General features: G+C 35.2%; 1 protein-coding gene across 3 annotated transcripts in view; it reads left to right on the top strand.

Moving 5' to 3' along the window:
• Positions 1–15,096, top strand: part of TBC1D15 (TBC1 domain family member 15) — an 86,619-nt gene that overhangs the window by 41,219 nt on the left and 30,304 nt on the right. For all 3 annotated transcript variants that reach the window (XM_035002124.1, XM_035002122.1, XM_035002123.1), the window contains exons 5-10: positions 216–426; positions 8,956–9,058; positions 10,405–10,602; positions 11,659–11,787; positions 12,326–12,429; positions 13,688–13,782. In XM_035002124.1, coding sequence (XP_034858015.1) covers positions 216–426; positions 8,956–9,058; positions 10,405–10,602; positions 11,659–11,787; positions 12,326–12,429; positions 13,688–13,782 — 840 coding nt within the window. The remainder of the gene's footprint in view (positions 1–215; positions 427–8,955; positions 9,059–10,404; positions 10,603–11,658; positions 11,788–12,325; positions 12,430–13,687; positions 13,783–15,096) is intronic.

The raw sequence follows: 15,096 nt of genomic DNA, 5'->3' as shown, positions 1-15,096 counted from the left end.
TTTCCCTCTGTATGCAATAAGATGATTATTTTCAAAACTATTCTTTTAAGAAAATGTATGTTGCCATTTCTAATACAGGTAGAAACCATAGTAATATGAATGCTATAGTCATTCCCTAGGTTCAACAAGTATCTGTTAGGCAGTCATGAAGAGCGCTATCAGTACCTTTTAAAAAGGTGAACAAAAATATTTTGCCCCACTTTCTTGTTTTTAAGATGCTCCAAGTCATAGAAATGGGAAAAGCAAATGGTCATTCCTGTTCAGTTTGACAGACCTGAAATCAATCAAGCAAAACAGAGAGGGTATGGGCTGGTCCTATTTGGTATTCTGTCTAAAGGATGACGTCGTTCTCCCTGCTCTGCACTTTCATCAAGGAGATAGCAAACTACTGATTGACTCTCTTGAAAAATATGTGGTATTGTGTGAGTAAGTATCAAATTATTTTCTACTTATTGAAACTGGATTATTGTATTGGTCCCAAGGCAAACAGTTTTTACTTGTCATTGGGCATTAGTGACCTGTGTGCAGATGAGGGCACAAGGAACTTTGTTCTTTCTGGGATATTGACTGCTTTGGATGAATGATTGAATAAAATTTTGCCATTTTAGTACTTTGGATCTGCAACTTATCACCTTATTGCTGTTCTAAAGAAAAGAGTGGTCCAATATTTTTTATACACATTTAAATGAATGATGATACATCAATAACTTATGGATTATATATTTATGTAATTAACTTTTTATTACATATTGTCTGTTAAAGATAGAATTTTATTTGTACTGTTGCATATTTAAATCCAGCAAATCTAAGGCCTTTATAAAATTATTATAGGTGTGGAAGACAGGGCTTTCTCACGTTCCAAAAATCTGGTGTCTTATATTTATTCACCTATGTGCATTTGAACACACATACTCTTACTTGCTTTCACTCCCTACAAATATATTTTGGGTATCAAAGTTCTGAGCACTGTGCTAGTTGCTTGATAGTTAAGTAGTGAACACAACAGGCTATTCCTGGGTATCTGAGAGTTTATAGTCTTGTGAAGGATGCCAACCAGTAAATGGCAATAAAACTCAAGAACTAAAATGAAGTACAAGGTGCTTTGAGAGATCCCAGGAAGGGAAGAAGGGTCCCTCATTCAGACTAGGGGTTGGTTAGGGTTCAGGGAAGACTTTCTGGAGGAAGTAGTATGTGTGTTAAGCTTGACAAATGAGTGAACATTAGCATGAAAGAGAAGGACATATTTGAGGGAGAAATGTTTTAGATGGAAGGATGTAAAACATGATGTAATCACAGAACAGAGTAGTTGAATATCACAGGTCTGCATACTGGGGGACAGAGGGTACCAAATTTAAAGATGAGGCCAGAGCGCTGAGTAAACGCCAGAGCATGAGGATCTTGTAAATCATTTTAGCTGTTTGTTCCATTCAAGTAGATGAGATTATAGTGGCATGAATTAGGAGAGTGACAGGAAAGAGAGAGTATTGGAGAAAAATATTTAGGGTTTGATTTTGTGATTGGGTGGGTATGTGGAGGTGAGAAGAAGGGAGAAGTTGAGATTTTAGCTTGGGGAACTGTAGGGATGAGTGTTAACCTTGTTAATAATGTCACTTTATAATAGAGTAACATAATACCTGAATTTAGGTTGTATAAATCTAGTAGTGATCCAAAAGTTGGAAAATTTTGGCTGTGTTTTCTGATACGAAATTCTCCTTCCTACCATGTTGACCATCTCTGGCTGGCACTAGGCATAAATCAGTATCAGTATCCATAAGAAAGTTAGGCCTCGTTGGCAGTATGTGGGTCTTGGATCTTGAAGTGGGAAGCTTTGAATAGGTTACCTCCTGGGGGTGTGGGTGGGGGTTTAAGAAGACTTCGGGAGGGACATGATTAGAGCAAAAGTTTTGGCTGTTGAGTAGCAGGTGTTAAAGGCTTGGGGGTTTTAGTATCATAGCAAGTTCTGTATCTGTCAGTGTTGTGAAGTAACTGTCAGAAAAGAGTTCGTTCAATTTGAGACCACTGATTAAAGCATAGTATTTAGGATGAAGTTGGTAGTTCCTCTCTACCCTTTACTGGTCTTTACTTTGGAGAACTAGGGTTGGTGTTAAACATTGCATTTTAAATGTGCTAGACTATACTACATAGAAAAGATGACCAGTGTAATGAGAGGGATCAGAGTGGTATCATGAAAAGCATTAGAAGGGTATAGGGATTTAACTTGAAGAGGAGTTTTGGTGCAACATTAAATAAAATCCAAACTTACTATGGTCATTGAAGTCCTGCATGGCCTTATTAACTCTTTTTATCTCTTAAGCCTCATCTCATGCCATTCTCTTTTATATTCTAGCCATATAGTTTTCTTTCAGTTCCTGAAATGCCCCAAACTCTTGAGTTAGAGTCCTATATGTATGCTGTTTCTTTTGCCTGGAATATTCTTCTCCCTTTCTGATCCTAACGTCTCAGTTTAATGTCACTTCCTCAGAGTGGCTTTTCTGGATGCCCCCTCTCCCAAGTAATGTAGGTTCCCACCCCCATTCTTTTTCATTGTCTCTTTCCCTTGTTTGCTTCCTTTATAACTCTTAATAGAATAATGTTATCTCTTTACTTTTTTAATATTCTACTCTAGAATGTATGCACACAAAAGCAGAGATTGCATCTGTTTTGTTTACATTTTCACTTAAGTTCCTAGCCACAATGCCTGGCACATAATACTTGTACAATAAATTTCAGTTGAATGAATAAATGGCATAGTACTTAACTAGTTCTACAAATAATTTTGAAAGAGTTGTTATAAGAAATATAGCATAGATTTGTTTTGTTTGGCTCCAAAAAGCAATTAGAAGAAAAGGGTTGTAGCTCAGGGGTTAGAGAGTTTTCTGTCTTGGGTGGGTTCAAGGATAGACTCAACAGTCACTTAGGTGTGCTTATAAGAGTATGTGTACCTTGAATGTGTGTTGGTGATGTTTTAATGAGGATTGTAAATGAAACCTCTTTACAAATACAGAAGAGGCAACAAAGTAAGGAGTGAATATAGGAATTATGATGGTAAAAATATCATTATTAGTGAGGCTTAGATGTGCAGCATCATAATAATTCACCCCAAAGTAGTTTTGAAGTCACCCAGTTATAATTTTTGAACAACTACAGGTCTTCCTATTGAGGACAGACTATTTATTTATTTATTTTTATTTTTTTAAAGATTTTATTTATTTTTTAGACACTGAGCGAGAGAGAAACAGCATGAGAGAGGAGAGGGTCAGAGGGAGAAGCAGGCTCTCCACCGAGCCAGGAGCCCGATGTGGGACTCGATCCCAGGACCCTGGGATCATGACCTGAGCCGAAGGCAGACGCTTAACCATCTGAGCCACTCAGGCGCCCCGAGGACAGACTATTTATGATGTGAATGAAAGCAGACAAGAAAGCCCCTTCTATGGGTTGGTAGGCAAATTCGAGAGAGAGAGCGAGCGAGCAAGCGAGCGAGCCTGAAAGGGGTTATTTATGCCAAGCATGCACCTTACTCTTTCCTGATCTCAGTAATCAGATACGTCCTAGTGAAGGAGAGTTTAATAGAAGTGCATCTTCTCCATTTGAAAACACGAAGCCATGGGAATGGTGTTCTTCCATATATATATATATATATATATTTTTTTTTTTTTTTAATTTTTCATTCAACAAGTTTATTTTTGAGGACCACTTATGTCCTAGACACTCTGTGCTAACTTGCTGGAAAAAGCAATAATCAGAAAAGATACGGGCCCTGCCTTCATGAAGTTTGTACTGTTGTGGGAAAAACAAACATTTTATACAAATAAAGGTAGCATTTTAGCTGTAATAAGTACTCCAGATAAGAGATGTGTAGCACTGTCACAGCATATAATAGGATATTTTTTAAGTCTTTTGTGTGTCAGTAGTAATTGAAGCTCTGAGAGAGAATGAAATTAAGGGGAGGATAAAATGGGACGTGATATGAGCATCAGTGATTAATCACAACCTTTAATGACCTGGTCAAAGAGAAGAACCTAACAGAGGTACTAACCTCCCTCCCTATACTTTGTTCTTTTCTCTCTTCCTTTTGGGCTTTATCTTTCAATTTATGGTCAACGAGGGATGTGGCCATTCTGGGGGGGAGGAGAGGGGGAGGTAGTGGTAGGGAGAGATAGCCTAAAGTGAGTCCTTCAAAAACTACTGCTAATACCAGCCACTTCTCCGCTGTGTATTCTTCTGTGATATTGGGGGCTAATTTACTGTTTGCCCCCTAGATGGTCTGAAATATGTAAGAATAATGCATCAGATTTTTTATCTCCAAGGCCCCTCTGTACCCTAAGATGAAAATAAACACTTCCTGTTCTCTTTACCATCATAAATTATACCCAGTTATATTGCACTATAGAGCTTACTAGAGATTATATGTTGAGCCTAAGTGATAGAATATGGATACTCCAAATAAACTGTCACTGACATTAAAGAAATTCCATATTTGTATAAGCCATCTCTATCAGATTCTTAGGGAGATAGTAAAGATCCTTGTTCCTTATTTCATTAGTTATGATCTAAATAAATGGAATTCTCAATTAATTTGAACTCCAAAGAAATGAAAATTCCCAAATATTCTTGGTTTTTCAGTCTACTAGATGTCAGCCATGGCGATCTCATTTCCTGTCCCCAGAGCAGTTACCTTAAGCAAAATGATGTTTCCAGAGTCAGTTCCTGTGGTCAGAGATTGTTGTAGAGACTAGAAGGAAGAAGAATAGTTCAGAAAACCGTGGTTTCTGCAGCCTCACTGGGGTGCCAGGCAGTCTATGCCAGCGTCACCCTTCTTGTCTTCTTTTCAATTCAGAACCAACAGAGAGAGTCAGACCACATTCTCTTTTTTCTCTGAGTAACTTAAATTGAATGATGTGGCTTGTGTTTGTGGCCATCTTGTCTTCCTAATACTGCCCTAACGAATTAAAGGCCTTACCATACAGATGAACAGAAATCATGAATGCCCTGGGGATGTGCAGCCTTATAAGAGTGAGAATGAGGCTGGGCCAGCTGTGCATACACAGTTCCGTCTTTCATTCTCACCAGCTGGATCAGGCAGTGCAAAATAGGCTAGCTTCTTGAGACTTGTTATTTCTCAAATGGTTTTCTTATCTTCTGGGAAAAACAAATTGTCCTTTTCGTTCATGTTTGTTAGTGTTCTTTGATTTATCACCATTTAAAACATGATACTTGGGTAAAGAATGAATCACAAATACATTTATGTCACCTTTCTGGAACCAGGTTGGTTGCTAGGATATGAATGAAGGTTGTGATATAAAGGTTCCATTAAAATTATTTTGTATATTGGGCCATTTTTACATTAATATATAAATAAGCAGTAAGATATTTCATATTATCATATAACACCATTTATAAGATTAGGTTACAAAACCTCATTTATTCCCTTTGAGTTATATGTATAAAATAAGAATATATTATATATATAGTTTTATTGTGAATATTCTGTACTTTTTTATTTTATCAACCTTTTTTGATTGATACAGCCTTTGCAGTGATATTTTTATTTCTTTAGCTTTCCATATTGGTCCTTCTCAGTAGCAATGGAAAATAGTTACCACAACATCTCAGCACACAGAACATTCTTCAACTGTTACCATTTCTGAATTTATTCTGAGGTCTTTGGGAGAGGCTCACTCAAAAGCCTGGGAAATACTTCTGAATATTCAGTAAATACACTTGTATAGTTGTGATATTAGACAATGGTTTTCTTTAAGCCCTTTAGTAGGCTCTAATAGAATTGCTGATGTAAACATCATTAGAAGTTCTGTCTTGCTGCTTTGAAAGTCTTGAATAATGTTGTCATAAGAGATCAACTTCCAAAATCCATTATATTTCCAGAATATATACATATAAATCCATAATATTTTGTCTTTCCAAATTAAGTCATTGTGATAACCTGGCAGGTGGAAATGTAACAACATTCTGGAATTCCAACCCTCCTTTTGATGAGCTCTGCAATTACCTAGAAATACACCACTTGTCCTTTGACTCATATACCTTTTAAAAATGTTTTTGTTGATTTCCTTAGCTAAGGGCAACTAAGTCTTAAATTTCTTTTTTTAAGGACTTTATTTGACAGAGACACAGCGAGAGAGGGAACACAAGGAGGGGGAGTGGGAGAGGGAGAAGCAGGCTTCCGGCGGAGCAGGGAGCCCGATGTGGGGCTCGATCCCTGGACCCTTGGATCATGACCTGAGCCGAAGGCAGACGCTTAACAACTGAGCCACCCAGGCGCCCCAAGTCTTAAATTTCTTATATCTCTCTTTCTCCTAGAGCTTTCCCCAGCCCCTCATCACAGAGCATTGGATATAAAAAGTGAAATCCTTTCTTTTTATTTTTTATTTTTGAAAAGATATTTTTCATTTATTTGAGAGACAGAGAGCATGAGCAGGGGGAGAGACAGAAGGAAAGGGGGAGAAGGACAAGCAGACTCCCACTGAGCGTGGAGCCCAACATGGGGCTTGATCCCAGGACCCTGAGATCATGACCTGAGCTGAAGTCGGACACTTAATCGACTGAGCCACCCAGGAGCCCCTAAATCCTTTCTTCTTAAAAGAATATCCGTGGTTGCTTATTGGTTGGGCAGTCGTTTCTTCTTCCCATTACTAGTTTATTGACTACAGTTTTAAATCTGGAGCCATAATAATTATCTGAGCCCACATAGCTAAAGGTTACAAATTTATTCCTGTTCTACATGCATAACCAGTGTTTTGACTTTGATGACCAATTTTTATTTGGATTTTATTTATTTATTTATTTATTTATTAAGATTTTGTTTGTTTATTTGACAGAGAGAGATACAACAAGAGAGGGAACACAAGGCGGGGCGGGAGGAGTGGGAGAGGGAGAAGCACGCCTTCCGCTGAGCAGGGGCTCAATCCCAGGACCCTGGGACCATGACCTGGCAGATGCTTAATGACTGAGCCACCCAGGCGCCCCTTTATTTGGATTTTAAATAAATAATTTGACTTAATTTGTTAGAAATAAAATAATAACCACAGTGCCAGCTGTACTGTGCTAGGAAAGTGTATATTGCTATTAGTTACTTTTTCTGGTGCTATATTTAACTTATTAAAAATGCCTTGTGGGACCATATAAGTCTTCATATTAAGCATAACCCCAGTAAGTGTTCAGAAAAATGACATTTAATGAAAATTGAACGTTTTAAAAGTCATTATGTTTTTCTTACCTCAAATGACTCAACCTCATCTCCTTTTAAAAAGCCAAGGGGCTTATTAAGTTACTGTTGTCTCTGAAGATCAAGCGTTGTTTCTGAATGTGTAAAAATAAGATCTGCTTTGGAGTTCATATCCCCTCCAGCATTGCTGTTGCATCCCGTTATGTTAGAACTGAGAAGAGATAACTGTTATTAAAGTTCTTATCTCAAACATTTATAATAAACTAGAAGTAGATAGCCACAACATAACACATTTAAGTTTTATTTTAAACACAGAAAAGTTGTGGATTTATTATAGCGAACTTACTAAGTTATAAAACTTACTGAATAGAAAAAAGACTGGATAATTCATCTGATTACTTGAAATTAAATGTCTATTTGGAAAACATTTATTCTGCAGTTATTAAGAAATGTGAAGAAAAACTTGCTTCTAGAGCTTAATAAGCAAGAACTAAAAACATACTGTTACCTTAATGATATAACCTTGTTAAATATGTTCATGTATGTGTGTTTATAATTATGGTTAGCATAATTATGATCTTTAACAAATAATCTATTTTATCTTGTGTTTTTAATTCCTTATATTGCAATACTACCAAGCTGTGGAATGAAGTTGGAAACTCTTTCAAAATAGGTGTTTTCCCAGTGTGGAGTTTCCTCAGAAATTTAAAAATAGAGCTACCCTATGACCCAGCAATTGCACTACTGGGTATTTACCCCAAAGACACAGATGTAGTGAAAAGAAGGGCCATATGCACCCCAATGTTCATAGCAGCAATGTCCGCAATAGCCAAACTGTGGAAAGAGCCGAGATGCCCTTCAACAGATGAATGGATAAAGAAGATGTGGTCCATATATACAATGGAATATTACTCAGCCATCAGAAAAGATGAATACCCAACTTTTACATCAACATGGATGGGACTGGAGGAGATTATGCTAAGTGAAATAAGTCAAGCAGAGAAAGTCAATTATCATATGGTTTCACTTATTTGTGGAACATAAGGAATAACATGGAGGACATTAGGAGGAGGAAGGGAAAAATGGGGGGGGGATTGGAGGGAGAGATGAACCATGAGAGACTATGGACCTAAGAAACAAACAGGGTTCTAGAGGGGAGGGGGGAGGGGGGATTGGTTAGCCCAGTGATGGGTATTAAGGAAGGCACGTACTGCATGGAGCACTGGGTGTTATACAAAAACAATGGATCGTGGATTACTACATCAAAAACTAACGATGTATTGTATGGTGACTAACATAATATAATAGAATTAAAAACTACAAAAAAAAAAAAAGCAAAAATAGGTGTTTTCCTGTATTGTACATATTATATATACTGATGAATCCAAAGTGTGCTTTAACTTTCTTTAATTTTTATGATAATAAAGACATACATTTGTAAGGTTTTTCTACTATAATTATAAACAAAAACTTGGTTAATTACAATTTAGTCCTCTTGGCTTTACCTAGAATAAAAATACACTTCAACCCTTTTATATTTGTCAATTTAGTATTTCATGTTTCATGTAGTTTTGGAGCTCCTTTAAGATAGTTACTAAGTACTTGCTAATATTGTATTAATGGGAAGCAGTTCTAGAACTGGACATTTGAGTTTTGGGATTTTCGTTGTTGTTACTGTTGTTAAGGAAAAGTAACTAGGCATTAGTAATCATTCAGGTAGTAATTGATGTAGTGTGCTAGTTATTTTCTACGGATCCCTTCTTTTATTACAGATCTCCACAGGATAAAAGAACACTTCTTGTGAATTGTCAGAATAAGAGTCTTTCACAGTCTTTTGAAAATCTTCTTGATGAACCTGCATATGGTTTAATACAAGTATGTTTCTTAATCTATTTTGTATTTATCTGTTAATCTGACACCATTATTTCATACACCTCCTACCTCTCTCTCACTTTCTCAGAGATTATACAGAACAAGGCAAGTGTCTCTGTGTGTAAAGTTTATGGAACTGTAATTTCTGTAATTTTTTAGAAATAATATGTTTCATATTATTTGTAAGACTCAGAAGCTTCCTTGGTTCTTAGTTCCTCTTAAAGCAATGTTTCCCTTTATTGTAATACTGAAATTGGACATTAGTAGATTTTTATTATCATAGCTTTTACTGATTAGTTGCAAGGTCACTGGGTAAGCCACTTTGAATTCATTAATGATAAACTTAGTAAAAAATATGGTTTGAATTTTTATTTTCCATTTTAAGTAGGTTCATTTGGGGCATGATAATCTAATTCCCCCTAAAATATTTGAGTATATTCTTACAATTTGGCTAAAAATATGCACTTAACACAGGCAGAAATTAAGTTAACTTATTTTTCACTCAAATTTTTACATAAAGTAATGAAATGGTTGTTTATTGATTCACTTATTCACTCAACAAATGTTTGGGTGCTTACTCTGTCCCAAGTATCCTCTTCTTGGTTCTGAAGATAACAAGATAAAAGGGGAACTTTTGAGGAAGGAGGACAAGATAGCTAGATACTGATTAAAGTAGAAAATTAGGCAGCAGTTTTTATTGTGAAAATAATCATTAAAAGACCTTTAAAAAAAGTAACTGTTTTTGCTAAATATGAATAAGTAGGCAGTTTGGGATTTGGAAGTAACCCTAGCAATAGAAAACCTTTTGTTGTTTTCCAGGGTAGCACCATCCAGAACAAATTACACTCATTGGCATGATTTATTAATTATATAATTAGATTAAAATGTCAGCTGATATTTAAATATGGTGAGCTTTAAAGCTTAGCTATCGAATATTTTCTGTTAGACTAGTGTGGTTCTGAACACTTGAAGAAATATTTTTTTTATAAAGGCAGGACTGCTAGACAGAAGAAAGCTGTTGTGGGCCATTCATCAGTGGAAAGTAAGAACTGCATATATTTGTGATGTATGCAGATTGAATAAAGCCTGCAAATCATTTGTTTATCTGCAATTCAATCAGTAGCATTACCTTGCCGTGTAATATTCTGTTTTAACCAAATGAAAAGAATGGCTTAGAAAATATAAATTCTTCTTCCCAGAAAAAAAATAAAATTTTAAAATAATCTTAGAACACTCTGTTTTAGTTCTGATTTCCCCTCTTTAAAAAACGTGGCCCTTTTGCCCATCATAAGGTATTTTTATTCTTCATTTGAATTAATAATGCTAATATTTTTCTTCTTACTACATAGAAAATTAAAAAGGATCCTTATACAGCAACTATGGTAGGATTTTCCAAAGTCACAAACTACATTTTTGATAGTTTGAGAGGCAGTGATCCCTCTACACATCAACGACCGCCTTCAGAAATGGCCGATTTTCTTAGTGATGCTATTCCAGGTTTAAAGATAAATCAACAAGAAGAACCAGGATTTGAAGTCATCACAAGAGTGAGTGAAGATTTATATTAATATATCTTTTATATTTTAACAGGAGAAATGCTTTTTAAACATGTACTGAATGCTGTAGAAATAGAAACTCAATTTTGGTTATATCTGCCTCTTATAATCCTTATAACTTTTTTACTAACTAATGTATCTAACAACTAATACTTGTTTTGCCACCAAATTCTTGGGTTGTTCTTCATCGATTACTACTTATACTTTCTGTTTAGTAAGTTGGATCTCTTTTCTTTGATTACTTTTTGATAATAATGAGCAGGTTGTTTGTTTCATTGAGTGCATAGCAGTTAGTGAATAGTGAGCCTTACATATTGTTCTTAGTTCTGTTCCTAATTTATATGTTTTCTCAGTAGGGACCAGAGGCAGCTAGTCAGGACACTACTCTAGGGCTTTTATGCTCATGTGAGTCTTTTCTTTTTTAAGTAAGATGGATCTTGGCCCTGAATTATGGCAAATCTTTATATATGCTCAGCAAGACTTTTGAATTTGCTACAATTCTAGGCTGTACATAGTTAAAACATTATAAATATCTGAATTGTAATATTTAAAGGGTTTATCTTACAAATGGCATTTTAAATTACCAACACCTGTTAATTGAATAAAAAACTGTAGAAAATACCAAGTGGAGCTAGTGGATCATGAATCAATTCTGAGAGCTACAAATTGTAGTTTGGAAGAAAAGCTAATTTTAGAATATGATTAGTAGATTAATACTTTTTAAATAATACAGCATACCATTTAATTTGAAGGGTCTCTTATGGAATTTACATGTCGAATGTTTTGTACTTACATAATTGAAACTCAAAATAGCAAATGTAATCCTGTCTCTGAATTTATAACCCTGTTATTTGTATGTTTAGTAGGAAGGAAAATGTATGGAATGCTATTAAAGTTCATAAACTAAACATTGGAAAATAAGGGAAGATATTAGAAATGTTAGAACTCATGCCTGAGTAATAAATAGTATTTTAATGGTTTCCATGTACCTTGATTTAATTTCACTGGTTAAAAGTGTACTCCTTATTGCTTATCTTCTTCTTTTAGATTGATTTGGGAGAACGACCTATTGTTCAAAGGAGAGAGCCAGTATCACTGGAAGAATGGACTAAGAACATTGATTCTGAAGGAAGAATTTTAAATGTAGATAATATGAAGCAGATGATATTTAGAGGGGTAAATACCTTAATATGGAGGATATTTGAAACTGCTGATATTTAAATTTTTTTGTGTGTGTGTGGGAGGTGTGGAGGTAGTCATGGAATGAACTCCTTTTTGATGAATGATGCCTTAAAATCCTGTAGGACAGTGTGAGGTCCTTGTGATATCCCTTAAGGTTGGTTGGGGAGGTGGGGACTGAATACCATTAAGCCTAGGGAAGAATAGTCTTCCTTACCTAAAGTTTTGTGGGTAATGTGAAGGAGGCATGTATGTACCCCAGTGGTAGTTGCCTTATCTAATAAGGATTGGACTTAGACAAACTAATCAGTCCTGCTACCTTCTATATAATCTGTATACTCTGCATTGTTTAAGCTTTCTGGCATTTTCAGAGTCTAGAGGTAAAAAACAAGTTAGTATTCACTGAATTGAGCTATTTTATGTATAAAACTATCTCTTAAATATTAGTTTCCCTGTATATTTATATGCAAGTTTTATGAACTTAAAGTATTGCATTCTTTTTTACGAATGTGTTTAATATGCATATTTTCTTTAGGGACTTAGTCATGTGTTGAGAAAGCAAGCATGGAAATTTCTTTTGGGTTATTTTCCTTGGGACAGTACCAAGGAGGAAAGAACTCAATTACAAAAACAAAAAACGTAAGTAAGATCTTTTGTGTATTCATTAAAGAAATTCAGATAACTCACCCATACAGATTAGTATAGAGCATCTAGATGATTATTTTAAATAGATGAGGGTATGGGAAAATAATTTTATTTTCATCTTTTTAATTGAAAAATCATGAGCTCTGTACTTACTCAAACTAGTCATTTCAAACACTCACTGCAGTTGTGTTGGTGAATATATAGAAAGATGGGGAAAAAAAATTCCAGTTCCCTTGTAAAAACATTTTGCATACTTGAAAAATAACTAACTAGATAGGGATTTTTAAATATATCATTCATATTTATTCATTTTTGTAATTTATTATGAAATTATAAAAATGTCCCATAAGAAGTATATTTACTATTTAAGTTAATTACCTTTAAATTATTTTCCTGGTGCTCTTGTAACATAAACTAGTCTTTCATTTTTTTTGGAAGACTGGTTCTATTTTTAAGTAATTTCTCAGACTTGAAAAGAAAACTTAGACCGATTTTCCAGGTACCCTTCTTATTCCCAGTTCATCAGTCTAGCCTATGATTTAAAGCTCACTCTGAATCATTATGTACATATTTAAACTTTCAGACAGTCCTTTCTCTTTCAACACATTTGCCAGTTCTTTTTTATTTTATTTATTTATTTGAGAGAAAGAGAGTGAGCGAGAGAGAGAGAGCACAAGCCAGAGGGGAGAGGCAGAGGGAGAAGCAGACTCCCCTCTGAGCAGGGAGCCTGATGCAGGGCTCGATCCCAGGACCCTAGGAACATGACCTGAGCCTAAGGCAGAAGCTTAACTGACTGAGCCACCCAGGTACCCCAATTTGCCAGTTCTTCTAAGACATTTCACATTAACAAGTTTGTGAATAAACTGGCTAGACAATGGAAGTCTTATGTCACATTAAAAAAAATAAACAGCAATTTGTAGATTTGCATTTATAATTATTCAGAAACTTTAGTGGTTAAAATATTTAATAACTAGAATAATTTTAGGTATATTAAGGATTGAGGTGAATGTTTTCTTAAAATCATACCTAAATTATTCGTTTAAGCAAAGTTTATGGTATGTGTAAGGTTATTTAATTTTTCCTTTATTTTCACTTACGAATTGTAACTTTAAACATTTCACTATCATATTTATAACCTCACATTTCACTAGCATCATAAATGCTTTGATATATTGTTAATAGGAAAACCCAATCAGAATTTTTAAAAATACCGTGTTCATAGCCTTTTTTGGTATAAAATTGTTTTCTATAGTGACGAATACTTCAGGATGAAACTACAGTGGAAATCTGTCAGCGAAGAACAAGAGAAGAGAAATTCGAGGTTAAGAGATTATAGAAGTCTTATCGGTAATTTTTTCCTAATTTTGGAAATGCGTGAGAGGGGTCTACAATGAAGTCTTGATAAGATTGAAGAAGTGAAGATATATGCAGAGATAGGGCTCAAAAGAGAAATGAGAATTGGAGAGTACATTAGAATGTGTGTTAGATGTTCTTGGTTGTTCCTTTTCCAATAGGAATATGAGGTCAGTCAGTATAAGTACTGATATATTTCATTTCCAGTTCCAGAATGTGAATTTAAAAAAGGTTTATTTGCTTATGGAATTAATTTCATTAAAAAAAATTATTGTCTCCCTTATTACAAAAAGTTTGTGTTTATTAATAGAAAAATTAGGAACTATAGATCAGCAAAAAGAAGAAAATAAAGTTTAGTTTTGTTTCTTTCATCCAGAGATAACTATAGTTAATAGACATTGGTTTATATCCCTCCAGACCATCTCTAAATATGCATACATTTCATTTTTTTAATAAATGACTTCAGATAATAAATTTTTGTCAGTGTTTTTGAGAATTGAATAACTATTTCATAAAAAAGAGATGCTTGACAGAATTTTACATTAAAAGAATTAGATTTATTTCCAAAGAGTGAGTACTGGGTTATCTAGCTCTTATGATAAAGGCCAGGTTGGTATAAGTTATTGAGAGAATGCATATTTACTGCTGTACATGTCTCTAAGTTTTTGTTGATAATCTCCATTTTACAAAAGAAAACTGAACCATTGAAAGCATAAATGACTTGTCCAAGATCACATGGTTAAGGGCAGTAGCCAGTTTTAATACTCTTAACTATCTTGTTAGCTAGCCACTATGTAATTTTAGGATAGCTTTGATTGTAGTGGAACTTATTTTTAAAATTCTGATAATTGCTTTTGGATTTATTTATAGTTTCATAACTAAAGATGGGGGATGTTTTTACCACCATGGTCAATACCACCTTCCCATGGAAGAAGAAAATCTCTAAATTATAGTTGGAAAGTGCAACATAACCAGTTTGCTAGCTTTTTTTTTTTCTTTTTTAAAAGATTTTATTTGAGAGAAAGAGCACAAGTTGGGGGCGGAGAGGAGGCAGAGGGATAGGGAGAAGCAGACTTCCCACTGAGCAGGGAGCCCAGTGAGGGGCTCCATCCCAGGACCCTGGGATCAGGACCTGAGCTGAAGGCAGACACTTAACTGACTGAGCCACCCAGGCGCCCCTCCCCCTTTTAAAAGATTATTTTAGAGAGAGCCTGAGCAAGTGATGGGAGGGGCAGGGGAGAGAGAGAGAGAATCCTGAAGCAGACTCCCTGCTGAGCTCAGGGCCATTGTGGAGCTTGATCCCAGGAC

Source organism: Mirounga leonina, unplaced genomic scaffold (assembly GCF_011800145.1).
Source record: "Mirounga leonina isolate KUSES-001 unplaced genomic scaffold, KU_Mleo_1.0 Mir_126, whole genome shotgun sequence".
NCBI lineage: Eukaryota > Metazoa > Chordata > Mammalia > Carnivora > Phocidae > Mirounga > Mirounga leonina.
Note: the sequence above shows the minus strand (reverse complement) of the source record. Positions and strands in the feature narration are given on the sequence as shown.